This window comes from Copadichromis virginalis, linkage group LG4 (assembly GCF_057382275.1).
Source record: "Copadichromis virginalis isolate Kocher_CV1m ecotype Utaka linkage group LG4, C_Virginalis_male_GT1.1, whole genome shotgun sequence".
NCBI classification, from domain to species: Eukaryota; Metazoa; Chordata; class Actinopteri; order Cichliformes; family Cichlidae; genus Copadichromis; species Copadichromis virginalis.
In genome coordinates, this window is record NC_140621.1 from 11107592 (window position 1) to 11134881 (window position 27290).

Sequence of the window (27290 nt, forward strand, 5' to 3'; positions counted from 1 at the left end):
TTATTTATTGATTGATTTTTAAATTGGATCTATGAATTGACTTTACAATGTTGTTTCTTTGAGATTAGGCTTGAACCGGCCCATAAACTGAAACCGCACTTGGAGCTAGACAGATCCAGCAATATAAGTACGTCCTCACTCTGCCCTTACTTTGTTAATTCTTCGGGGTTTCACGTAAAACCTGTCAGCAGCTTTTTGGTTCCCGCATGAGCCAAGAGATGTCTGCCCACGCCTCGAGCGTGCAGCGCGCTCATCGGCTAAGTGGTGGGTTTGTAAGGTCGTGTGTACGTGCGTATTAAAGTAGGCTAGCACAGCCAAAGGGATGCCAGCGAAGAGCTCTCTCTTGGCAAGCAGCTCCATGGAAATATATGTCATGCCATGATGAATGAGCTCACCAACTAAAGAGTCAGACATCCCCCCCCTCCAGTCTCTCCAGCGTTCATCTCCCTGTCTCTCACCTCACCCCCTCCCTGCCGCCACTTTCAGGCTGCCTTTTGGGATCTCCACTGACTCGAGCAGTTTTTTAAACTCCATCTGTCTATCACGCTCGAATGCAGACGGGGGTCGCCCAGTGGCATACAAACTCAACTCTGTTTTTTCAAATTCGTCTGGATGATTTGATGCACATTTAATTGCCTAATCTAAGTGTTCAAGCGAACATATAATGAACGATTAATTGTATGTTTTTGTCTTACTACAGAGCAAAGGACAACACAGCAAGGACAAGTTTACTTCCTCCACACTCAGACAGGTGTCAGCACGTGGCACGATCCCAGGGTACCCAGGTATATTCTTCACAGGACGTCCAAATGCATACACATAACACTAGTTTAAAGCCAAAAATGCTTCTAGAATAAATGTAGTCAAACCTGTTGCTTAGCTCCACTTTTCATGATATGCTGCTAGAATCAAAAGTTTCAGGTCACTGCACACAGACTGTCTGTGGTAGACAATTGGCTATTTTAATTGGGGGGAATGGGGAAGACACCAAAATCACTTATCCTTCTTTCTTACTTCACGGTCCCCCTGACAGAATCCATAGCTCGTGTTATTCCCGGTCGCCTTGCAGTGCGCCGTAAACCTGGAGCTGATTATGAGCCTAACATGCTGTGAGAAGACCCATGTCACGGGGCTCTGAGAGCAATTCGGTCCTCTGGCATGAGTACCGAAAGGCCCGAACCACATGGCCAACAGCACACAGGTCTCACTCAGTCATACCAGAGGCTGTTGAGTAACACCCGCTGAGGCATGTGCATCTTATTGATTACCGTATTCTGAAAGAATGCACAATCTCTAAAATGTGTAGAAACAGACTTCAGTGCGCTCGCTCAATAAATCACGACTGATCACTTCTGTCTTGCATCCAATGAGATTATGAGTGATAGAGGATGTTTTTATTGGTCTAGATAGGAGCCTGTCAGGAGCCACAGCTTGTGAGGCTCTGGTCACTTTGGCTCCAAATCTTAAAAACTGAAAGGTTAGCGCCAGCGTAGCTGCAATTTCTGAACGTCTTGGTCTCCCTGGAGTCCAGCTGAAAGGCTGAAGGGCAGCTGTAAATAGTTTTAGATGGGAGGAAGAAGAAAAACAGAATAAAAGTGATTTCTCAGACATTCAGAATCCCGCTGTCTGCTTTAATTCTTTTCAGTGCTTAGTGCTTTCACGTGTTTCATATCTACCCTACATTAAATTTGCGCTTTCTAACTCTTTGTTTGCTGTTTTCGTACACCTCAGAGATCTGAGTAATGTAAACTGTGAGGAACTGGGTCCTCTACCTCCGGGATGGGAAATACGGAACACAGCAACCGGGAGAGTGTACTTCGTCGATCATAACAACCGAACCACACAGTTCACAGACCCGCGCCTCTCCGCTAACCTGCATCTAGTCCTAAAGTAAGCATGGGACGCTTCAATCGGGGAAAAATGTGAAATAGACCGATGCAAAAGCAAAGATTTATTTTTCTTTCCATTTCGTCTCTGCAGTCCAAGTCCAAATGGTTCTCGAGGAGGCATCGAGAGTCAGAATGTCAGGTAAGGGTCGGGCTTTGTGCCAGCAACACACACACACCCACACACACACACAAGCAGACACTGCCAGACTTCATTCGTATAGTTTGCCTCCCTCTGAGCCAATGTTTTTGCCCCGGGATCCTGCGTGTTCACCACCTGCAGACGTTCAACACCCAGCGCACTGCTTCTGCTGAGCAGACGTCTGTGAGCACTCACCCACAGAAATACATACACAGGGCACTTCCCCCGCACGCTCTTTCTTTTCAAATTTCCAAATTCCTCAGTCCATGCAGAGGGTTTTGATCGTAAAGGCGTTTTAGCACACTATCCGTCACAAAGCTGTCTTTGGCCAGACATCAAATAGCAGAGTGGAAACCGAGGCTGGCGTGTCTGCGGCCGAGCAGCGTCTCAACGTCCAGGAGGCGAAGCATAAATTCTATGCCCAAAGTAAATGAAGGAACTGTAATGGCCCGCGCTCGGTGCATGTCGGCGTGCGGGGATGCACATGCTCAGAATTTCTTCCCCTGCGCAGCTGTTCAAACACACACTGCGTAGAAGCATCAGCAGCCGCCGTAGAATTACCCAGAGGCCTTTGCTCTGCAAAAGCTGCAGAAGTGTACGGGCGCTTTGGTGGGCTTTCTCCGCCTGACCTCATTCCTGCTCCGTGCAGAGATGGAATGCATCGACACGGAGATCATGTTTCTTTCTTCTTTTTTTCCCCTCCTTCTCTTTTCTGATGGATCAAAGGACGTGTTTGGGCTTTTGGATTAGCTGGGCCCTGTGGCCCTCCTAACAAAGTTAAAAAAATAAAATTGGTTGCTTTGCATGCCACATTTGTTTATAATAATTTGTCATAAGCATAATTATGACCAGATGTATAAAGGAGAAAAAATGGAATTTTGATTGTGTATAAATTATGATATGAAGATTAGCTAATAAGTGGGTGTGTGTTTTTAAAGTAAGATAGAAAAATGTCTGCAGTTATTGGAGTTCTTGTGCTGTGTGGTTCCTCTTTTTTTGTGTGCGTGTGTTAAGTCTTGGTTACTCAAGAACACTTGGACCTTGGTCTGAGATATGCAAAACCTCCATAAATCTATGTTAAGCCTTTCTCTTTACAACTACCATATAATAGATCATCTATAGGCTTTTTTACGTTCTGTCACAGCTTTGGAATGACTTTCTAACTCGTGACAAAAGTCTGGAAAACACATCATTCTTCATGCATTTCCTTCAAGACATCTGCCTTCTATCAGATTTTTAAAAAATGTTCACCCTCCGTGTGCTGTCACCCCAGAAAAATGTTTGAGAGATATATATATATTTATATATACATCTGTCAGTGTTATAGTTTATTGCCCTCTTTTTATTTGCTAAAGAAACATCCTGAGCATCAAGAGTGTGGTTTTGGTTAAACTTCCTCTGTGATGTTGCAATCCTCTGCAGATTCCAGCCGCTTGAATGGTCAAGGTCACTGTCCAATAGGTAACCGAATCCTCGTCTGGTTTTAAGACCTGGCTGCAGAATTGCCCGTCTGTACAGTTGCATGAGAAATGATATTAGCCTCTCAGACGTTTGTGATTTGTTGCGCCGCGAAAACATTGCTTTTATTGCAACAACTTGTCTTTGCAGTGAGCGTCTTCAGGTAACATGCACCAGAGTCGTGCTCCTCGGTGAGCTTTTGGAAGGAGAACAGAGCCGTAGGGCCGACGACTGTGAGCGAAAGAGACAGAGAGACGGAGCAGGGACGTTTTGATTTATGGGGGAAAGTGCAGCGAGAGATGCTTGTGCCTCCTCTCCTGCTCCTTCCCTCCCAACATCTGAGTGTCTACAGTATTTTGGGCTGTCAGGAGAGTGCCCTTCCTGCCTTCCCTCCCTCTAAGTCTAGTCTGCAGGAAATAAAGGGCTTCACAAGGAGGTCTTCAGTGTCCTATGGGGCCCTGTGGCTTTCTGGGATAGCAGGAAGTGATTGAAAAGCCAAACTGGATTCTGCCTGGCAGTCACCAAAACCAAACTCAGTCACTTTTTCAAGAAGTTGTCATTGTGGTGCAGGGGAATGCAAGCTGTTGGGTGGATAGTTTAAGGTAGTAGTGCTGAGCTAAACGAACTCTGGACACGTTTTTAGGTCTCCTCCCTGTGTTTCTTTGCCTCACTGAAAACCTGATAAAAGTTGGCGTGGACATGATTGTTTTAACCTTGGCGTCCCTTTTGAGTGTTACTTCCTACATAGCCATACTGTGCCCGCAGACTGTGGTGTGTGCATGTGTGTGTGTCAGCCACCCTCTGTGCTCAGCTCCACAGTCTGGTGTTTATGACCCTGCTCATGCCTGCCCCCCCGGGCCACTGAAGTGCAAAAGGCCACTGTGTAAATAATCCTTTAGTGAAGGCCTCATAGAGGCTCTTTTGACTCTGTGTGTGTGCTGTGTACCCCCCTCTGAGGCGTTCTTCCCAAACCAAACTCAAAAGTTGTATTCTACACTGGAGTCGGGAGCTTGGTCATCATTAGCCTCAGACAAAGATCACAGTCTCGCTATTGATCGGGCGGTAAGAACTTTAAAAGGCAGCAGTGTTTAAATTAAAACATTAGTGTTTTATTCTCTGCTTACTTTATACTTATGTAGAGCAGTCTGATGCAGACATTTAGATCTAAAGAAGATTAACATGACCACCCAGTGCTTTGTGAACGACCTCTGTTGGATGAGATGGTGAAGCTATTACCTAGCGAGCTGAAACATATAGACATAGTACTAAGTAGCATCAAATAAAATACCCAAACTGTCACACAGACTCACAGGTGGGTTGTAGTTACAGTTAACCATACCACAGGCCATCATTCTTGACAGACAAGTGCTTTACAAATGCTTCAAAAAAACATCAACCGCACGATTCAGTTCAGTGCCTTAACTGAAAACGAACAGCCTACTCACCTCAACCCGTCAATCAAAGTGGCCGTGTTCCTAATAATGCACAACTTGAAGCTTTTATAGTTTAAAGAGCGAGTTATAAAGAAAAACACTGAACACTTGTCAAAAATGAACCATAGAAACTCTTTAATTGTGAACATTTTCAAATGCTTTGGTCTTAAAATTAGGTAAATATGGCTTCAGATGTACAACGCCCAATGCAGATGCAGTGTGTCAAAATCCAACCTTTTCACTGGTTTCATAGGAATTAAGAGAGTAATGGCAGCCAGGTGCTGCCAATCCAGTGTAGTTTGTTAACTGATGATTAGCAAGGGTGAGGGTCTTCATATAAACTGAGGTTTTGTCAGTTCGGGCCTTTCAGGTGTGTGTTAACACAATGCCATGGAGGAAAGAGACCAGCACTCATCGTAATTAAGCAAATGTTGCTGCCCATCAATCTGGGAAAGATTGGTTTTAAAACCCATCATTCTACATTCGACAGATGGATGGATGTAATATTACAAATATGTAATATTTGGTGAAAATCAAACGCAGTGGTGTGGAGGCGTGATGATTTGGGCTTATTACGGGACCTGGGCACCTCACAGTCACTGAGTCGACCATGAACTCCTCTGTATACCAAAGTATTCTAGAGTCAAATATGAGGCCGTCTGTCTGACAGCTAAAGTTTGGCTGAAATTGGGTCGTGCAAAAGGACTCTGATCCCAAGCACAGCAGCATTGTGCCGTTATTAGGATGCACTTAATTTTTTACACATTCCTGCATTTCAGCTGAATGTTTGTGTATTAATATGTGACACAGCGTAACAATATGTGACCTTTTATTATTCATCCCAGGTTGTATTTGGCTGAGGCTACGTCCACACTAGCCTCAGGACGCTCCACGTCCACACTAGCCCGGATAACTATCGTTTTCACAGAGTTGTGCGTCTACATTGAAACGGCTGAAAACGCTTACGTTCCAGTACTGTGCATGTGTGAAACGCAAGAAGATTCGACCTGCCTCATTACTGTCTGCTGTTTATTTACTTTCCGGCTCTTTGAAGCGTCGCTGCAAAATGTCGAGGAAAAGCACCGAGTTTTTTAAATGGGCTAACAATGAGGTGGAGTTGTTGCTGCAAGTAACACAAAAGTACAAAGTTGCAAAAACGAGTGAGAATTAAAGAATTTGAAGAAAAGCTATCTGGAGCATGTACAAACTGATATTAATCTTTGAGAGGACTGTTAAAATTGAGAGCAAACAAAACAACTGCTGTATAATGCCCTCTACTATCTTAGTTTAATTGGTCACACGACTAAAATGTGTCATCCTTTTCGAAAAGGCTCCGGGTTCGCTGTCCACACTGTGAAGCGAAAACTGCATTAAATGTATGCGTTTTCAAAACGCTGCATTTTCCTTGAACTAAAACGGCGTCTCAGTGTGGACGGGAGGCCAAAACGGAGAGAAAAAGATGCATTTTGAAACGAAAACGTATTAGCGTGGACGTAGCCTAATTTTAAGACCATTTTCGTGTTGTGATATGTAAGACTTTAGACCTGACTGGGGAGTAGCTTTAGTGAAGGCCGACTGTGACTCTTCTGTTTAGCTGTATAGATCCATGCTTTTCTTTTTCCCTTCCACACAACATTTTCCATATGCCAAAGCAGACGGTAAATCCTGCCTTGACTTACTTTTGACCAAATATCTAGTTGCTGCTTTTCTACTTTGTAGGCCAGTATGCGGTATGACAGCGTGTGTAGGCTTTTCTCTCGCCGACTGTTGGTGACAAACTTTTGGACTTGTCAGAATGTGCCTGCACATCTCTGAGGGATGGCCTTGAGGACCTTACATTAGCTCAAGTTTATGTGATGAGTCAAAAACAACAGAGTATGTATTTTTTTTTTTTAAAAGACAGTTTTCAATTCAGTCATCTCTGTGTGCGAGGTTTCTGCCAGGTGTGGGGGAATGTATGCGTGCGCACGTTGTGATGTCTTACCTCCAGTAATCCCACCTCCACCTACTATATGTCTGTGTGTATGTGAGGAGCTGTTTGACTTGATGTTCTTACCAGATGACCTCAGTGTGTTTACTCCTCATTCCCTGCACTCAGCAAAGGACTAAGAAAGTACGCGTTTTTGAGCCTTTTGGCTTTTCTCTTGTTATTCTTGCACTAGTGCTTGCTTATTTTTCTCTCAAGCGATGTGTGTCTTTTTGTCTCCTTCTTTTGGCCCGTTCTCATCTTCCTCTGCCTTTCCGTGTGATCTTTCCCCTGCAGTCGTCAGAACCAGTTGAAGGATCAGGCCCAGCAGGCTCTGGTGTCCCCCGGTCAGCTCCCCGAGGAGGCCGAGTGCCTCACGGTGCCCAAGTACAAGCGAGATCTTGTTCAGAAGCTCAAGATCCTTCGCCAGGAACTGTCTCAGCAGCAGCCTCAGGCCGGCCACTGTCGCATTGAGGTGTCCCGCGAGGAGATCTTTGAGGTGAGTAGGGAAAGGAAAAGTCCTCGTTACAACTAAAGCTTGCATGTTCAGAAACTGGTACGTGATTTAAACCAGGAGAGTATTCACTTGAGAGCCAGAGCATGTGCGAAACATTTGAAATGAGATTGTGGAAATAATAAATGCGCTCCGTTGCACAACCACCTGATCCTTTAACCTAAAACTCCAGCCAACATATTGACATTTGGCAAAAAAAACCTCCCCAAAAACACACAACAATCAATGCCCTCAATTTCTCCATAATGCTACAAAATTACATGCCTTGTAAGTTGAGCAACTACCACAATTACTTGTGTACCCGCTGAGCAGCTTGTAATTGCACACGTTATTTATAGGTATTTTTCTCCCCTGTTCTCCGTGTGTGCTCCCATAAAGGTCGTTGCCCATAGCAGCTTGGCTGTAAGAGCGATTTCTCTCACACACACCTGCACGCACGCACACAGTTATCTATGATGTGTGAAGGCAGTCTGTTCAAAATCTAAAGCAGACCCTCTTGTTCGAGATGAAGTACATTTTCTCAGCGGGGGAGGGTTTTTTGGGTTTTTTTCTCCTTCTTCGTTTTTTTTCCTCCCGTGTCTTATGACGTGCAGGGCCTTCACCAGAACAACAACACCTGCAACAGACTGCATGACCCTCATAAAATATGCACTGGAATGTGCTGGAACAGCCACGTCTGTTAATCTGAACGAAGACATTTTTGTTGGCTGATCTCGATGTGAGCGAGAGAGAGGGTGGAGGTGGGGGGGAGGCGGGGCAGAGGACATCTTGAGGTTGAGCGAGACATAACTGCATAGTTTCTCCAGACCAGCTGAAGCATTAAATTATGAGTGAACAGGCGAGTGTTAGGCGGTGGACTGTCAGAGCTGTCTCCGTGTGTGCTTTTTCGGCGCAGATAAGACATTCCCAGTTCTTCCCCAGCACCCTTCAGCTGTCTGCTCCGTCTGGAGGGCACAGCGGAACCTGGCTGTGGAAGAGGCGGTGTTATTATAGTCTTACGACTGTGTTTATTATAACTGCCCCTAATCCACTTTAAATGAATCCCCCCCACACGACACTGTGAGCCGGTCGCACGTGGGAGGAACGCTGATTTAGGTCGTCCTAAATCCTTGGAAGCAACTGCTAAAAAACCAAAAAAATGCACTGCCATATTAGCATAAAAGACCTCAACATGGCTTCTGAGCCATTGCCTTTCATTTCAATGGCCACAAAAGCTGCAGGTGTAGGATCAGCGGTCAGGGCTGTGTTCTTGTATGTGTGCTTCATGACCAGAAGGTAACGGGGGAACTGGCCACGCGCGATTTTTGACAGCGGCCGCAGCATTACGCGAGTCTTCTCAGTGACTCTAACATCAGCATCTAGCTAAGTCGACACTGTTCCTGACATGTTTGTGTCTGCGTTGCAGGAATCCTATCGGCAGGTGATGAAGATGAGGCCAAAGGATTTGTGGAAAAGGCTGATGGTGAAGTTTAGAGGTGAAGAGGGGCTCGACTATGGAGGAGTGGCGAGGTAAAGCGTTTGACCAACTGTGAATACGGCATCTGCCTCCTGATACCCGTCTGTTTTGTTGTTAGGTGCTTTTCCTGTTTAGGTCTGGGATTACAGTGCAGAGAGTGTAACTGCTTTCTGTTCTGTTCTTCCATGCTTGTTGTACCCCCGTGCAGGGAGTGGCTCTATCTGCTGTCACATGAGATGCTGAACCCGTACTACGGCCTGTTCCAGTACTCCCGTGATGACATCTACACTCTGCAGATTAACCCCGACTCTGCAGTCAATCCTGTGAGTTGCACATATAACCTGCAGCCATGTTGGAAATATGCTTTTAGAACCAAGTGTCCACAAAAAAGATGGGATTTTCTTTTTCTTAAATAAATAAGTAAATAAACACACATAAACATCTTTCTTATTTCCTATTTTTTCTTCTTCTTCCTTCCTTCCCCTTCTGCCTTCTTCTTCTTTCTTCTTCTTCCTCTCTTTTTTGTCTTTTTCATTCTTTCCTTTCTTCTTCCTTCATTCCTCTCCTTCTTTCTTTTCGTCTCCTAATTTTTTTTTTCTCTTGCTTGGTTCCTTTAGATGTTGCCACTGTCACACCAAGGCCGTCCTCTTTCATAACAGCTTGCTGTGCAGCTGCCATCAGGGACTTCTTGGCGTTTTGTCTTACCTTACACGGCGTCATTGCGCTATGTTTAAGCTGGTGTCATTTAACATTAATTAGCACTTTCATGTTTGCGTGAGTGGAGAAGCAGCCTCTGCGTAGTGTGGTTGAGATGTAGGTTCACCTTCGTTATTTACTGCTTCTGCCATGTAGAAGCAGCTTCATATTACTGTACATTCCTCCTGTCAGAGAGGTGTGTGTTTATGTTGAGCACAGTCTGGGGGAAGAGTCCAAAATACACTGTGAACATTCACGTCTGCAGATAACTCGCCGCCATCTATTCATTTGGAAACTGAAGTTTGTTTTGTCTGCCTTCAGGAGCACTTGTCATACTTTCACTTCGTGGGCCGTATCATGGGAATGGCAGTGTTCCATGGCCACTACATCGATGGGGGCTTTACTTTACCCTTCTACAAACAGCTGCTGGGTAAACCCATCACCCTGGATGACATGGAGTCTGTTGATCCTGACCTGCACAACAGTCTTGTCTGGATCCTGTACGTACAAGTCAGAGCAGCGTTCCTTTTCTTTTCATTTTTTGTTGTGATTTCTGGATCATTACAACACATCACTCACAATTTTATTCCCATTATGTCAATACATGTTATGCAAAGGGGTGGGGTGGGGGGGTATAACTGTGTTTACTTCTTCTAACTTTGATGACAGCGCCCCCTATGGTTTAAAACCAGTTTTTACATCAGTGGTCTGTTAATCACATATTTTCAGACTCATCAGAGTCAGAATACTTTAATAATCTCTAAAGAAATTATGTAATGTGACATGATGTCAGGGCATTACTCCGGCTTAGCATTCTACCTGCTGGGTTTACTGATTACCACTTATTTAAAATGTTACATTACTAATGATGCCTTTTTTTTTTTTAAGCCTGTTTTGACTCTTCAAAAGTAATTTAAAGGTTTATCTTCCTCCAGGGATAATGACATCACAGGTGTGCTGGACCACACCTTCTGTGTAGAGCATAATGCTTATGGAGAGATCATCCAGCACGAGCTCAAGCCCAATGGGAAAAGCATCTCCGTCACCCAGGACACAAAGAAGGAGTACGTGCGGCTTTACGTAAACTGGCGTTTCCTGCGAGGCATAGAAGCCCAGTTTTTGGCTCTGCAGAAGGGCTTCAACGAGGTCATCCCCCAACACCTTCTCAAGGCTTTTGATGAGAAGGAGCTAGAGGTAACTTAACATCTCCTTATTTGTGTGAGGATGTTATGTTGCTCAGCTTAGCTTGTGAGTCTGTTCACTCTAATTGAGGACTTTCTCTCTCTCTCTCTCTCTCTCTCTCTCTGTAGTTGATTGTGTGCGGCTTGGGTAAAATCGACATCAACGACTGGAAGTCCAACACACGACTCAAGCACTGCACTCCAGACAGCAACATCGTTAAATGGTTCTGGAAAGCTGTGGAGTCTTTCGATGAGGAACGCCGAGCCCGGCTGCTGCAGTTTGTCACCGGTTCCTCCAGGGTCCCCCTCCAAGGTTTTAAGGCTCTCCAAGGTAATACCATTCAGGATGAAAACATGAAACACAGGTGCGTGTTGGAGTGTTTGCCTGTCTCTGTCTGGATTTCTGCGACTTGATATGCACCCTGGTCCATCCTGGCAGACAGATCTGTGCACAGACACATCACCCTGGCATGAGCAGTACACAGCGATCCACATGCTGACAACACCTTACATAACGTGATCGTCCTGTCTTGAGTAAAATATCTGCAGACGCCAAAAGACAACTCTCATTCTTACATTCTTAAGGAAGGAAAAGAAGGAGAAAAGGCTGAGATATGCTGAATTACACAAGAACTAAATGAGAGTAAACAGGTCTGATGGAGTGATGAATCCACATTTGGTTCAAATCATTGTCAGTATATATGGAGGAGATCAGGAGAGAGGTACAGCAGTGGGTCTCTACACCCATCTGTAAACCATTATGGAGGCTCTGTCATTGTTTGAGGCTGCATTTCAGCTAATGGTGTTGGAGATCTTATTAAAACTAATTATGAACACAGAAAAGTACCATCAGATTTTGATCCAAAATACAAACTTATCTAGAAAGCATCTGATTGGCCACAGCTTAATTTTTCAGCACAACAATGATCCCAAACACACAGCCAGTGCGGTAAAAGCAAACCTGGATACACAATCACACAATGGAGCACAATTAGTCGTGCATTGGCCTCAATGTTACTGAAGCAGAGAACAGAACAAAGGAAACATCCAAAGAAGAGCTTTGAATGTCCTTCAGGAAGCCTGGAGAACTATTCCTGAAGACTACTTAAAGAAATGACAAGAAGCTGCCTAAGAGAGTTTAGACTGTGTTGAAGAATAAATGAGGTCGTACCAAATATTGAATTCAAGCTGGTTACAAATTGTAAAAACTGTTTTGTTTTTTTTAAATTATAGACTACATTTCCATGTTTGTTCTGTTTATGTGGTCCTCAGTTCGACACAGTACAATGCAGGTATGTAAATATCCTTTTTATTGCTGTTGTATACAGGTGCTGCTGGCCCCCGACTCTTCACCATTCACCAGATTGACGCCAGCACAAACAACCTGCCCAAAGCCCACACCTGGTGAGCAAACTGTTGACATTATAATAGTTTTAGTCCTCTCGCTTTAAGACTCGTTGCTCCGGCGTTGACCCACGATCCTAAACTCCATCTCACCCTCTGTCTTCCAGCTTCAACCGGATTGACATTCCTCCCTATGAGAGCTACGACAAGCTGTACGACAAGTTGCTCACTGCCATCGAGGAGACGTGCGGCTTTGCTGTAGAGTGAGTCTCCGACGCTGGCGGAGCTCACCGACGACCAGAAGCAATGTGGTTCGGCCACGATGAGCACCCGTCCATTCCAACTGGGGTTCATTGATGGATGCTTCACAAAGGGGTGCTCGAACTTCCCAGAGGACAAGCTAAGGGGGAGGGTGGGCAAAGAAGACCTCAAAATGTCACCTGACTCTGGGTATTTTTTTAAAGACACCCCCCCTGCCCCCTAGCCCTCCTTAATATCTTATTTTTATCTTTGAAAAGGATCTCTTCAGCTGCTAATAACTCAAACTATTTACTAACTTGTTGAACTGGCAAAATTTGCTGGCTCTTCCCTTTTTCTAAGTTCATTTTAGCATTTAAAAAAAGAAACATATTCCATGTAGCAATTGTCGATCTTGCCAAGCAGAAAACAAGGTCAGTCCGCTCTGAAACAATGGCCACTTTAAACAAGACTGTTGTTTGCTAGAGCACAGGGTCACAAGTGGTTACAGCACAACTACTTGGAAACACTAAATTTGGACGCCGAGAGTGCGTGACTCGGGCTGTGTGGTGCCTCGCGGCGATCACGCTGGGGTTATCTCTAACGCCAAGGATGGGAAAACTGGGGATGTGCGTGGATGAGAAGGGCAGGACTCGAGACTGAATTACAATCGACGGTTTACAACCTTCTCCAAAGACAGCAGTGGGGGACCAGCGCTCCTGTGTCTGCATACCCAGAAAGCCTGTTTTCACCAGTTTTGACAACTGTCCGTGTTCAGAAAAAAAGAGTAAATGGATGAATGGCTTGAAATGTGTTATTTTTATATAACAGGGAAAATTGAGAAAGAAACACTAAAAAAAATAAATCTATATAATATATATAATTTATTGCTGTTATATTTCAGAAACCCCTTTCCATTGTTTCAGAAAAATAAAATCTTTGTTAAGTGTTGCTGTTTAAATTATAGAAGACAAATTGTGAAAAACAAAAATTAAGCTTGACTCAATCTCACTAAAGAATGCTGTGGTTTATCTCTCGCCGTGACCCCTCGCACTGTACGAGGAGACGTTTGTCAGAAAGGGCAAAACAAACAAGGTCTTTGACACACATGCGATGTCCTCTCAGTGCCATAGCTGTTCTGAATGAATGGATCTTTGCAAATATCGAGCTGACCCTTTAAATTCTACTGATTTTCATCCTGGAGCGACAGACATGGTGATGTGAGCCCCCACCCCCTTTTTTTGAATTTTTATTTAAACAGTCATTTGTAGCTGGGCTATATTAATGTCACAATGCCTGCCATTCATTTCTAAAGCTGTCCAAACTCTGTTGGTGTCTTCTTTGCGCTGGCTCCATATTGCTATTGTTTTTTTGTTTTTTAAAAAGAAGAAGAAAAAAGAAAAACCTCTACTACCTTGTAGCCACGTGGTGCTAAATAGCATTAACACTTGTCTTGCATCGGCATCCTCGCTCACTGACATACTACTGCTTAAAGTGCACAATACACTACTCGCACTCATTACCTGTTTGTGGACACCAAGAGCTCTACTTAGCCACGTTCTCAGGAGATGTCAAAAGTAGTTTGGGATGTTGGTTTGATTTGAAATTAATTCTATTTGTCTCGATTTCCTGAATGTTTAAGGGGACCTATTGTGTTTTTCCTTCTTTTGTGTCATATATCTGCTGTTACAGTGGGTAAAGTTTCAAATGTAGAGGTCACAGAGTAATCCTTGTAAGCCCAAACCTCAGACTTCTCACTGCTAAATGTTATGTTTTATGCTTCTTTTTCTAACACTCCTGCCTCTGTGTGAGTCACTGAGGAGAGTATGCTCAGACACACAGCACCGCCCACCTATTAAAGTAAAGCTGGCTTGTTTCAGATGGTGGATTGGACTGAGGCGGGTGCACTGGGCCCAGGATCATTCTGAGCTGTGAAATCATGCAAAGCTACTCTAGTAGAATCCCATAATAGGTCCTCTTTAAGGTGTTTAAAAAGTCATATTTTCAGTGTGCCCACAGAAAAGCATAAGCGCACACTCACTGTTGCATGTCTCCATCGTTTGTTTGAACGTGAACTAAAATGAGACAAGTCCTGTGTTTTTTGTTTTTTAGCCTGCTTTCGCTACGTTTTAATCCAGACAGGAGGGGGTGGGGGGGTGTTTTCTACAATTTTTGAAAATGAAACTCTTGAATGTTTTTAAAAGATGCTGCCTGTCTAGCAATCTCTACGACCGTGGACTGTTCTTAACGTTTGCATACGCTTGAAAAGAAATACATTTAGACCGAGTGCTCGCAAAGTGAAAAGTGTCCTCAGATGGTGCTTTTTGTACAGTAATTAAAAATATCGTTCGTATATGTGGATCAAACCAACTGTAATTTATCTTTTAACTTAAGCAGAAGAAGACGTTTTTTTCTTGAACCGAGTAGAGGAATTGCACACGAACAGATGGAGGTTGCCTCTTCTTCGGCGACCTCTGTGCCAGATACTCATTCACCTTTAAGTCCAGTGCACAGGCTGATTTGCCCAATTGTCTTTCTACACTACGTCGCTCAGCAACGCCCCACAGCTGCCTCTCCATTGAACTACACTTTTTATTCAATAAGTTGAGAGATGCCGCTTTTTTTTTTCTTTTTTCTTTTTTTTCTTTTTTTTAATAGCATGATCCACTAGCAGGACTATATCTCTCATAGCTGACTGATGCAATTTGATGTATGTTAACACTATCATTTTGTAAGAGTATTTTATTTTTGTGTGTAATTAGTTCTAATTAAACTTGCCTTTGTCTAACAATGTAAGGCCTTGTACAAACAGATGTCCTGTGGTTTCTTCAAGAAGAGTGTTTTGATTATGATTAGTATTGGGGTGGAGGGTACTTCAGGTAGTATTGATCCTAAACAATCACTTTATTTCAGTTTGATTGCATCATTAGCACCATCTAATATAAGAATAGCTCATGTGGGTGTGCAAAGTCTTTATATGTCAATGGGATAAGGCTGTGACCACCCACTGAGACCACTCCAGATTAAACGGCTGGTACTTGGCTGGGGAGGGGGGTTTCAACTCCTCCTGTAGATTGGTACAGGAAACTGACCTGTTCTCACTCTGGGGAAAAATACTTGTGTAATATAGGGAGAATGTAGGTCACACTGGTTGTGGCTTTTACACATTTAGACATACAGATAAGAAGGAACCAGTCTAAACAAAGATTTGTAGATGTAAAAAAACAACCAATGGGAAAGTCAGCGGGTATGCAGAGATGGCCTTTTAGCAGCAGCATGTAGAGGACAGTGATGTACATGATTTCCACAACCAGTATTTAAAAATAAAACCCTGTCAGACAGTATCCAGCTTCTTTAGTTACTGGCCTGGTGAATTCATAAATAGCAAATCACTGTAATCCAAATAAAGGTTTGTGGGGGGAAAGTCGCAGAGATCAAGTGTTTCCTGGCTTGGGGAGAGAAAAATGGCCTGTGTCAAAGCCCAGACCTAAGTTCTGATTTATAATGGCACCCTAGACACTAACAAGATGTGGCTTTATCAATTTCGGCCCATTGAATGGTTTTGATCTTGGGGAGTGCAAATAAATGTAAAGAAGGAAAAAGAACATTAGACTTTTCTATGTGGGTTTGGGTTCAAAATGTTGACAACACTGGTAATGGAGAACTGGATTATGGCTCACTTATCTTAACTAGCCAGTTAAGTCGAATATTGCTGGGTAAGGTAGTTCTTTGTTTTTATATTCATCGGGCCCCAATGTGACCAAATATCAAAGAGAAATTAAAAATGCATGTCGTGGAAGAGTTCGGGTCTTACAAAGTTACAGCTCCCTAATCAGAGACACAGATTTGTTTAGTCTCTCTTTGTTAACGGTTATCCAAATAATGCTCTGTATTCTTTTGTTGCTATGGGATCATTTCTTGTCGGGAAAAAACGCTTTTCCCTACTCTTTAAATATTTTCTCTGATTATTACAATACTATTATTATTATATCACAATATTTTCTAGTTATTCGTTCGAGTATATGTAAAACACAAGTTTACACGTGCTGCGCGGGGTGTGGCTGACTGTATACAACATACGATCAAACAAACAAAAGTTTATATGGTGAAACCTCTAATGACGTCACTTACAGTAATAAGTCGGGAGTTCAAGCAAGCCGCGTGACCGCTTTTCTGTCTCGTACATATTCTTCCGCCAGTATATGATTCAGTAACCGAGGTCAAAGCGATCCTGAGTTTTTTCCTTTTCTGACTTGTGCTTTACGATTTAAGAGAGATTTTTATAAGCATGTTATTCAGGAATAAAACACGAAAAACATTTCTTTGAGTTATTATTTCTGAAGCCTTTCTGACGTTTCTTCTATTTTGCCAAGCTTAGCTTCTAAAATAGATTTAGTAAAACTCTCGGAAAGACAGCTTATAGCTTAAAAGTTATGGTGAGTTTACTTCTTTGTTGTGTGTTATTGTGTGTTTTATTCACATTTTGAGCATTAAAAGTCGAACCCCGTATGGCGGATGAATACATCCCGGGGGGTGGAACTTCCTCTTGTTATAAAAACCGGACCCCGTTTTTGCTATACCGGCATTTCAGCGTCAGTGCCGGTCGGAATTTTTCAGTCGGCGGGCCAAGTCTGTTGTATTTATCCTTTTCCTTTTAATTTATACGGTTTGTACACAAAATGCCTGGATATTCCGACAGAGATCGTGGCAGAGACAGGGATAGAGGGTAAGTACATTATTTGATATATTTAGACTTTATTTTTTTAATCACCGTCTAGTAAAAATGTCCAAAGGCTTTCGTAGTCGAAAAAAAGAACCACTCAGCTCAATATTGTAGTTTTTGTCGATGAAAAAACAGGCAGAATTTACTTGAATTAACAGAAAGTGTCTCGCTTTGGAAAAACAGGCTTTTGACCGGTATATTTCAAACCCAAGGCCTAGGCCGGTGAGAGAAGCCCGCTGTCGTTGTCTTTGGCTCAAGGCCTAGTTTGGCCTCGTGCCCTGGCACACTGGGTTTTCGTTAGCTTCAGGATACGTTAGCAAATTCGGAAGGAAGCAGGGAGCTAATTCAAAATGTTGGTGATCGGAATCGCTTGGCCTCGCGTCCTCCCCACCTTTTGTGATTAAATCTAGCCTTTTCTGAGAAATGATTGTGGTCAGCGCGAGTGATGTTAGTAATGCTAGCACAGCTGGCTAGTCGGCTTTTCGCCATGTGGTAGCGTGAATGCGGATACAAAATGCCGGCTTTTTCGCCCCCTCTTTGTTCCTCTGCTGGCTGGAAAGTATATAGCAGCTATGTAATTTCAGAGAATGACGCAGTTAATAAGAAGTTTTCTATATTATAATAGTCGGTGTCTAAAGTGACAGCGCAAGTCGTATTTTTAATAATAACTGTAAGGAGACTGAGTTTAAAAAAAAAAACTTACACAAAAACTACTTTATTAATTTCAGTTATGGCGGTGGGCCTCCTCGTTTCGGTGGAAGCCGTGGTGGTGGTGGCGGTGGAGGAAAGTTTGGCAATCCCGGTGACCGACTGCGGAAGAAACACTGGAACCTGGACGAGCTCCCCAAGTTTGAGAAAAACTTCTATCAGCAGCATCCAGACGTTGCCCGGAGGTCTCATGTACGTATGACATGTTTTGTAACGCCTCTCGACATGTGCTCTGCCCTGCACGTGTTAGAAGTTATGCAATTGGTTGTGACCACTGATCTTATTTTTCTTCACTCTTTGCAGCCAGAGGTTGAACAGTACAGGAGATCCAAAATAATTACAGTGAAGGGGAGGGATTGCCCAAATCCTATCATGAAGTTTCATGAAGCAAGCTTTCCCTGTAAGTTTGAAAACAACTTAGTGAGATGGTATTGCAAACAGGTTAAATTATTTCAATTAACATTTGATTTCTTTCTTCTTAGCATATGTGATGGATGTCATCAACAAACAGAACTGGACTGAACCTACACCCATCCAGGCTCAGGGCTGGCCTCTGGCTCTTAGTGGCATGGATATGGTTGGCATTGCTCAGACTGGTTCTGGCAAAACTCTTGCTGTAAGTTCAGTATTGTTTTGTCTTTAAACAAATTGCAGCTTTAATCATCTGAGCTGACCAGATGATTTAATATTTCCTTGATACTTTTCTTACCTATGAAACTCTTTTGACTTGCAGTATCTGCTGCCTGCAATCGTTCACATCAACCACCAGCCTTTCTTGGAACGTGGAGATGGTCCAATTGTAAGTAACGACATGGTGTGTGTGTGTGTGTGTGTGTGTGTGTGTGTTAGCTTCAGTACTGGCTTGAGTAGGGGTTTTCGTGTTTTCTTTCTCAGTGTTGAAGTTGTGTAGCCTCCCTGAGCCATTTGTAAAAAAGCTATTATCTTCCTCTAACAGTGTTTAGTGCTTGCCCCAACCCGAGAGCTGGCACAACAGGTGCAACAGGTGGCCGCTGAATATGGCAGAGCATCTCGTCTAAAGTCCACCTGCATCTATGGTGGTGCACCTAAAGGACCCCAGATTCGTGACCTGGAAAGAGGTACTGTTGCTTATTTTTATTTTTTATTTTTTTGGGGGGCGGGGGTCAAGTGCTTGCCCTGTATAGTTAAGATGTTAACTTCTCATTATTACTTTAAAGGTGTGGAGATCTGCATTGCCACTCCAGGCAGACTCATTGACTTCCTGGAGGCAGGAAAGACCAACCTCCGTAGATGCACGTACCTTGTGCTTGATGAGGCTGACAGAATGCTGGACATGGGCTTTGAGCCACAGATTCGGAAAATCGTTGACCAAATCAGAGTAAGTTTCTGCATATATATCCAAGTAGACTTGTTGGAATAAAGTGATTCCCTGCTAGACATGTAATGCGTTGCAAATTTTTTTTTATTTTTTATATTTGCAGCCTGACCGGCAGACTCTGATGTGGAGTGCCACTTGGCCCAAAGAAGTTCGCCAGCTAGCTGAAGATTTCTTGAAGGAATATGTTCAGATCAATATTGGGGCACTGCAGCTCAGTGCAAACCATAACATCCTGCAGATAGTGGATGTGTGCAATGATGGCGAGAAGGAGAACAAGTGAGTAACTGTTCTATAGTAAAGTGCCAACTGTAAGGTGACAGGATGTGTTCCTCAGTTTTACTTACGGAGTGTCTGATTTCTTGTAGGCTCATTCGTCTGCTTGAGGAAATAATGAGTGAAAAGGAGAACAAGACCATCATCTTTGTAGAGACTAAGAGGCGGTGTGATGACCTTACCAGGAGGATGAGAAGGGACGGGTAAGTGTTAAAACTAAACTACTGCTTTAAAGTACTGCTTTTGCTGAGATGTAGTAACACAACTAAATTTGAACCCTTGTTTACTTTTAGATGGCCTGCTATGGGAATCCATGGAGATAAAAGCCAGCAGGAGAGAGACTGGGTGCTCAATGGTAAATTTAAACCACTGGTTAAACTGAGATTCAGAATAAAAAGTGCACATCATGGTTGAGTCTTACAGCGTTTGGTTTCTGTTTTCTAGAGTTCAAATATGGGAAGGCGCCAATTCTCATTGCCACAGATGTTGCATCCAGGGGTTTAGGTCAGTATCCTCCATGATGTGTTTAATACCTATATTGTACCTCTAAAAAGAGAGTGTATTTGCTTTCTTTAACTTTTCTGCTTCTTTCTGAGTTTCTCCCCTGGCCTTAAGGAGCAGTCTATGTGGCAGGGCCTTGGCATGACAAGCCCAGGTATCCAGAGGGGGAAGGAGGATTCTTGGAGGTGTCCCGACTGGCGAGGCACGGGTCTCCCAGTTGTGCAGATGTACAGAGGTGACCAGGCCCAAGTGCAGAATAACGCTCTGGCCTGCCTAAAAGAGGGGGAAGTTGAAGGACTCCCCATATGCTCATCTGTTCTCTGGCAATGGTTTGGACTGCTTCACACACCCAGGCTCTAACTCTCCCAGCTCGAAGCCCACCAACACAGCCTCTGATTGTCTTGCATTTGTTTAGGCATGGCAAGTCATTAGTCATATTAGGTGCTTCCTTATTAGACTTTTAAAAGCATGGGTGGCTTAATGTTGCAGTTTCCTAAACTTCTGTCTGAAGAGCAGTCTGTCAGATCGGTCATACCTTCACCTCTGTAAAGACATGGCTACTGGCCCTTTTGGTGACAGTGGGACATGCTAGTTGGACAAACTTGGACAAAATCCAAGCTCACACTCCTCCCTCGCCTGCGTTTCAAAGTCATGTCGAGACCTGCCAACGAGAGACATTGTGATCAAGTGAACAGTGGGTCTGGAAAAGCTGAGAAGGGGTGCACTTGTAGACATCCTGCAAATGGGTTCAGAGCTACAGTTTCTTGCCAAGAGATGCACATGTGAGCTTTAAAACAAAGGTCTCATGTGTGCGTAACAAAGGGACCTCGGTAAAAGCTAGTTGAAGCACACTCGGAGGCAGTAGTGTGCATAGCAGCCCTACTGTGTAGCGACATGAGGTCACTTGACAATATGAGGGGCGTGTTCTGCAATGGGAATGGACTAGTGAATGCATACTCCAAGAATGGTAAGGCTGCTGATCCATTCTTTTTTGTGTGGTTTGGCAGTTGCTTAGCAGGGAAGGTTTTTATTTTCTCACTGGATTAGGAGCTAACGGAGTGTGCATCGTTTCTCTCTTCCCACCGTAGTCTCCCCGAGGATTATGTGTCTAATGCCAGTCAATTTGCAGCCTTTGTGGGTTAACCAGCAATCCCACCGTCATGACCGTACTAACTTGCCCTCTTTTGTTTTTGATCCGGTTGTTGTGGTGGCGCCGGTGCACATTTTGTGTGCTGTCCTCTTTTTATGCCACACTGCAACATTACAGATGTTGAAGACGTCAAATTTGTCATCAACTTTGACTACCCCAACAACTCCGAGGACTATATCCACCGCATTGGCAGAACGGCTCGTAGCCAAAAGACAGGCACAGCCTATACCTTCTTCACACCAAACAACATGAGGCAAGCCGGCGACCTCGTCTCTGTGCTTCGAGAGGCCAACCAGGCTATCAACCCAAAGCTCCTCCAAATGGCAGAAGACAGAGGAGGTAAATCTAATTGGTGAGATACAAAAATGGTGATGAGTCTCTTTAACCCGCTCCTCCTTTCTTTTAAGATTAATTTCTTTATCACGACTTGATCTTTGCGTCAACTTTGAGTTTAAATTGCTTTCACTAAAACGTGTTCCTGTATCGCTTTTCTAATGTTGCCACATCTCTTTTTAGGTCGTTCAAGGGGAGGCAGAGGTGGTGACTATCGAGATAATCATCGAGATAGGTATTCCTCAGGAAGGCGCGATTTTGGCAATTTTAGGGACAGGGACAACAGAGGCTTTGATAATGGACCAGCTAAGTCTTATGGCATGAGTTCTCAGAATGGAGGCTATGGGGGCAACAACGGCAATGGCTTCAATGGAGGAAGCTACAATGGTAACGGACAGTCAAACTTTAGTAGTAACCAGACTGGGTCATTCGTAGGCCAGAACAACTTCCAGGGCCAGCAGTTTGGTGCTGGTAAGGCTGTTGCGCAGAATGGTGTGAGTCATCCCCCATTCCCCTTCCCCCAGGGACAGGCTCCGCCACCGCCGCAGCAACAGCAGCATCCTCCACCGTCACTGGTGCCGTACCCCATGCCTCCTCAGTTCTCACAGTAAACTTGTCGTACACTTGAAAGAAGTAATTTATTGCTTTTTGTCTGAGTTGTATACTTGATCCAGATTTTTTTTTTTTTTTTTTTTGTATTTACACAACAGGGTTACAACAACTCCAACCTCTGTCAAACCTTTTTAAGATCTGCAGTGCAGCACTAGTGATGTTGCACACATTTTTCCTAATGCTATTTAATTTGTTACATTCCTGTTTAGTTAAAATTTTGTACTAGGTAAATAAAAATGTATCAGTTTTCACGTGTATCATTGAAAGTGATGTTAAGTTCCTTTCTTGAAAGTGCACTGCATGATCTTTCAAATAAACTCCTGAAAAGACAGTTTTGTGTCTCCTTTACTACAACATGAATGTTGCTGAGTCATTAGAGGAGCGGTATTAGTATGACTCTCAATGTCCAGCAGATGTCAGGGTCCTGCAAGAATTCAAGCGAAGTGTGCAATCAGGTACAACAATCCCTTAAACCAGCATTTAACCTAATGACAATCAGGTGTCTCAGGGTTTTTGTGTTACTGATGTTGCCATAACAGGAGTAAAAATAAAAATCACCTTGCTTAATCTAGTAGCTGAAATGGTATTTGTTTTGCAGGGAGGGTGGTGCCAGGTGAAGGCAAAATGGTTAAAAGGGTTGCATCCCACCACAACTTAATGACAGTGTTCATAAAACATGAGTTTTGGGTTTGTATAAATGCATTAATGTTAAATTTTGAATACCTGTGGAGCTGCTAGTAGGCTGAGATGAAGCAATGTCTACATCTGCTGGTAGAGAATTGAATAGCAAAGTGATTTCTTGTCTACTTCAAGTTACGTTTTACTGCAGTATGAGCAGAGTAACGACTACTGGGCAAGCTTTTCCATGCAGTGCTCCACTTGACTATCAGCAAAATCTGTTATTTCATATGTTAGCCATCTCTTTTTTTGTTTTTTTTGCCTGTCCCGTTTGGCTCTTTTTGCCATCAGAATTGTTGTCTAAAGGCAAACAAAGATGCCCAACGGATTTACTTTACCAAATTGACCATCCCAGCCTTGCCGTAATGGTCCATTTGATTCACCTTTTATTGTTTATTTTATTTTCACTTACTGAATACGGGACAGACTTGACTGGGGGAAAGAAGGGGAGAAAGAAAGAGGGAAAGAGAAGCAGCTGAGAAGAGGGACGGGGGAGAAGGGCAAAAGACATAAACCAACAGAACGGGCAGAGAAAAAAAAATGCATATATCGATCACCTGGATCACCTGCTGAGAAAGAAAAAAGAAAGCAAGCAGAAGAGAACAAGAGTAATAGAATAAACAACATCACAATGATATATGGGAATATGACAGTAAATACTAAATATTAAACATTATTGTGCAGCACATAAGATCAACAGAACACAGTGTGCTTTGAGGTAGGAGCCAAAAAGGGTGTAGTTTGTGGGTGTGATCACCCGTGTGTACACCTGTGAGCATGGACGCGCTTGTTTTTTGTTTTTTAAAAGGTTCCTTCATGTAATAATCTGCTAGAGGGTGTGTGTGGGGTGGGGGGGAGGGAGATCAAAACTCCAGACATCCAGAGGCCCCCAGAACACAAGAGACCAAGGAAGACCAACAGAGGGGCAGCCGCGCCACTGTCCCAGAAAGAGCTGAGGAGAGTCCCAGATGAGGGCTCACTCAGCAGCCGCGGAGCAGAAGCCAGGGGGGGTTGCAGTGACGCGCCCGTGAGCTCCGCCGGCAGCCAGTCGTGCCTGAGTGACCGAGCCCCAGGCCGAGAGGCCGGGGGCACCCCACCTCCGAAGTGGCCCGAGCGAGCCCCAGGCTCCAGGCCCCGATAAGCGGCCGCCAAGGAGTGAGCCGGTGTGTACCTGGACGCCCATCCCCGGACACAAAGAACCACCAACGCACCGATGTCTGAGGGAGTCCGCCACTGGCAGGGGAAGTGGTGGTAGGGGGAGATAGGCCTCCAAACCTTGGAGGGCCTGAGATGTCCCCAGAGAGGTGGCGTCTGATACCCAACCTGACATATAGACACAGACATACAGGCACACACAGATACAAACATCCATTCCCACCCTCATGCTCTCATATGCACTCACTCCACACTCAACCAACGTGGAGACAGACATAAAGAGACGCTGTACACACGATCACACTCCCCAAGCGTACTCTACAAACCGGGTCTAGGTACCCTTGCCCCTGGAGGGGGGAACTTCACCCAGACCCAGGTGGTGTTACCCTTTTCCCTGCGGTGGGGGGAGGCAGACCGCCCCGACTCCGCAGCAGCAGGAAGGCCCCATACTCCAGACCGCAGTCAGACGGCCAACTCCTCCTCCTAGTCCTAGCCCCCCTGCTCCAGCAGGTCGCAGAGAATGGGGGGTGAGAGAAGACTCCAAACCTCCCTCCACCCGCTCATTGTAGTGTTGATGCATGTGTGTTCTAAGGTGCATTTAAAACCCAGGAGGGCATGGAGCTACCTGCCAGAGAGCAGCAGGTAAGCGCATGGTCCCTCCTGCTAGCCCTCAATGTCTACGTGTATTTAACTCATTCACTGCCAGCCATTGGCAGTGAATGAGTTAAACCCATTGACTCATTCACTGCCATTGACGGCTATAGACGTCAATGGCAGTGAATGAGTTAAAATTGAGAGGTGGGCAACGACGTCCAGGGTGGGGTGTACACCCTGATGGTACTTTGGATTCCGTGTATCGTGCCCACCCCCAAGATCCTATATGTATGTGTAATGAGAGTGTGAGTAATGTGAATGTCTAAGTTGTGGGATAAAATTGAGGCAGAGGCAGCCAGAAGGGGACAGGGGGGGTAGCCTCCTCTGCACCCTGGTGACATACCCCTACTCCAAGGCCCTGCATGTGTGGGTGGTTGTGGTGGAGCGGGAAGAGGGAGGCAGCTGGAGATGGGGAGGGAAGGAAGGGAAGGGCAAGTGACCAGCTCCCCCGCTGACCCCAGTAGGCACCCCCATACTCCGCGACCCGCCAGGGAAAGGGGGCCCAGGCCCATCCAGACCGGGGCCCAGTGCAGCAGCGCCTCCCGGCCCCACAGAGCACGGGACAGTCCACCCAACCCCACCACAGAGAAAACTGCACCCACCCCACCATCCACTCATCTTCCAGACTACATAAGACAATAAACACCCAGGCTGAGATCTTCCTCCACCTCTCCTGTATCTCCCCTCCTGCAGAGGGAGCTCCTGAGGAGAGGAAAGCTCCTGCAAGATGTGACAATCTCCCCCACCAGTTGAAGAGCCCCCCAGGTGGCTCGATGCACCGGCGGCACCCTGCTCCAGGGCTGGGCCCCCATGCATGTTAGCCATCTCTGCAGTGTTAAGATGGAAATAGGCAGTCTTGAGCTGTGTATCCCACTCCGCGTTTACACTCCTTATAGCAGTTGGCACATGTTTGGCTACTTCCTGAGAACATCCAGTTATCCATAAAATGTACAAAACAAAGTGTTATCCAATATCTATCTTTAGGCAAGCACATGTTAGGTTCACAACTACAACCTTCTATTTAAAATAAGTCACAGGTAAAGAAATTTTGTGCAGCAGAAATATTAGGAACAAACTAAAGGAATCAAGTGTACTTATGTACACTACATAAAGATATGGAGATATCACTGATTTTGCTCATTTAACTCCTTTTTTGATTAGGAAGCACAACTGTTCTGTCATAGCTCTAGTAAGACTAAGCATTGCAGTCTTTCTCATTAAGGTTAAAAGAGGATGCGGGTCCCAGTTATCACAGCGCAGCTGGTGCTCCACCCAATGAATGTATATATTCATGATAAAGAGACTGAAATCTGGTCACAGGTCAGTGGCGAATGATTACAGATCAGATCTCTGGATGAACAGTCCCCGCTGCTGCTCACAGGTGCTGTGGGTGCGGCTGATTAAACTGCTTTCTACATGTTTACAGAACCATAACGTAGAAGTATGTGAGGAACGCACGCTGTGTAAATACTACAGAGCCAGAGAAGAGCTCTTTTTTTTTTTGTGACAGCCACACCTCAATGCCGACAGCATTATCTGAAATGAACACACGCTTGTCTTGTATGTTTTTTTCTTTTCAGGACTACAACCTTTTTTACATTGTGAAATCAATTTACGGCAGGTACGTTTGATTGGGAGAACAAGCTTATCTTTCATGAATTGCATAATGTGTCATTTAAACAGATGGGCTGGGTTTAAGGACAGAGGTGGATCACACCATTGCTGCCTTTGAGGAAGCTTAAAATGTGCCTATGACCTCACTGCCCTCGTCTTACTCATTGCTTGTGTCATTCTGCACTTTTTTTTCTAGAAACAGTTCATGGCAAAACACTTCCACTGATAAAAGTTCATCATTAACCCTGCTGCTTCAAAGCAGAGCTGTCATAGTTTTGAATGAATTTTTATCTTATTTGAAATGAATTAGATGCTTTTTCCTCTTGGTTTACTATAATATCCTCTCTTCTGAAACATCTTCTTAATGCTTATCCAAGTCAGGGCTATCCTAGTTGTAATTAAGTGTGGGTGGGGTACACCCTGGACAGGCTGCTAGTCCACCACGAGTCAGACAATCATTGACATTCCCACCCTAACACTGTCATCTTAAAGCTGGGGGGCACAAGGGGACCAGGCTGAGCATGTCTTCTAGCAACATATACTCACATTCATATATACTTCAACTGTAGTAACAAAGGCATTTCTCAAATTAATTTCATCTAATTAATTATAAACAAAGAGTAGAAAGCAGTCAGCCATATTTTAAATCAGGTCATTTAAAAGTTTGTTAAATGACAATTATTTATTGCCCATTAGAGTTAAAAAAAAAAAGTTACATAACAATAAAAATATCCATTATGAAACTTAGCTGCCCTTTAACGTTAAAGCACAAGTTAATGGTGCTAATGTGTTTCCCTGAACGCCAGGAAGTGGAGCAAACCACTGTGAGGTGTACGCTTCTATAATGAAATTCAAATTCATTTTATTATATTATTTTAAATCATATAGTTACATTTACAATTACGCATTGATACGGTGGCCCAGTGAGGCAACTTAAGCAAAGACCAGTAAAAAGAAATGCACATGAAACACGACTGATATGGAAGAATATGAAGCAAAAGTAAAAAAAAATTATATATATATATATATATATATATATATATATATATATATATATATATATGTATATGTATGTATATATATATATATATATATATATATATATATATATATATATATATATATATATATATATATATATATATATATATTTAAATATATATAAAAAAAACACCCAGCACGCCCCTGCGGGCGGTTTATCCTTCAAGCTCGGGTCCTC

At 44.0% G+C, this 27290-nt stretch overlaps 2 protein-coding genes across 4 annotated transcripts in view; both read left to right on the forward strand.

Moving 5' to 3' along the window:
- Nucleotides 1–13685, forward strand: part of LOC146710862 (E3 ubiquitin-protein ligase SMURF2) — a 51622-nt gene extending 37937 nt beyond the window's left edge. For both annotated transcript variants that reach the window (XM_085453507.1, XM_085453508.1), the window contains 11 exons: nt 701–785; nt 1732–1890; nt 1981–2028; nt 7183–7384; nt 8805–8908; nt 9064–9178; nt 9873–10051; nt 10487–10745; nt 10862–11063; nt 12061–12136; nt 12244–13685. In XM_085453507.1, the coding sequence (XP_085309633.1) occupies nt 701–785; nt 1732–1890; nt 1981–2028; nt 7183–7384; nt 8805–8908; nt 9064–9178; nt 9873–10051; nt 10487–10745; nt 10862–11063; nt 12061–12136; nt 12244–12343 (1529 nt within the window). In that variant the 3' untranslated portion in view covers nt 12344–13685. The remainder of the gene's footprint in view (nt 1–700; nt 786–1731; nt 1891–1980; nt 2029–7182; nt 7385–8804; nt 8909–9063; nt 9179–9872; nt 10052–10486; nt 10746–10861; nt 11064–12060; nt 12137–12243) is intronic.
- A 3198-nt stretch (nt 13686–16883) lies between these two features.
- On the forward strand, nt 16884–22301 carry ddx5 (DEAD (Asp-Glu-Ala-Asp) box helicase 5). 2 transcript variants are annotated; one of them, XM_085453511.1, is made up of 13 exons: nt 16884–17039; nt 17765–17936; nt 18048–18144; nt 18227–18360; nt 18478–18543; nt 18700–18841; nt 18941–19101; nt 19205–19377; nt 19467–19577; nt 19668–19729; nt 19819–19878; nt 21143–21377; nt 21542–21640. In XM_085453511.1, the coding sequence occupies exons 1-13, from the start codon at nt 16993–16995 to the stop codon at nt 21567–21569; spliced, it is 1488 nt and encodes a 495-aa protein (XP_085309637.1). In that variant the 5' UTR covers nt 16884–16992; the 3' UTR covers nt 21570–21640. The 2 variants fall into 2 exon arrangements, with proteins under 2 accessions (XP_085309637.1, XP_085309635.1); XM_085453509.1 differs by having other exon boundaries at nt 16886–17039; nt 21143–21364; nt 21542–22301.
- Nucleotides 22302–27290: the final 4989 nt, after the last annotated feature.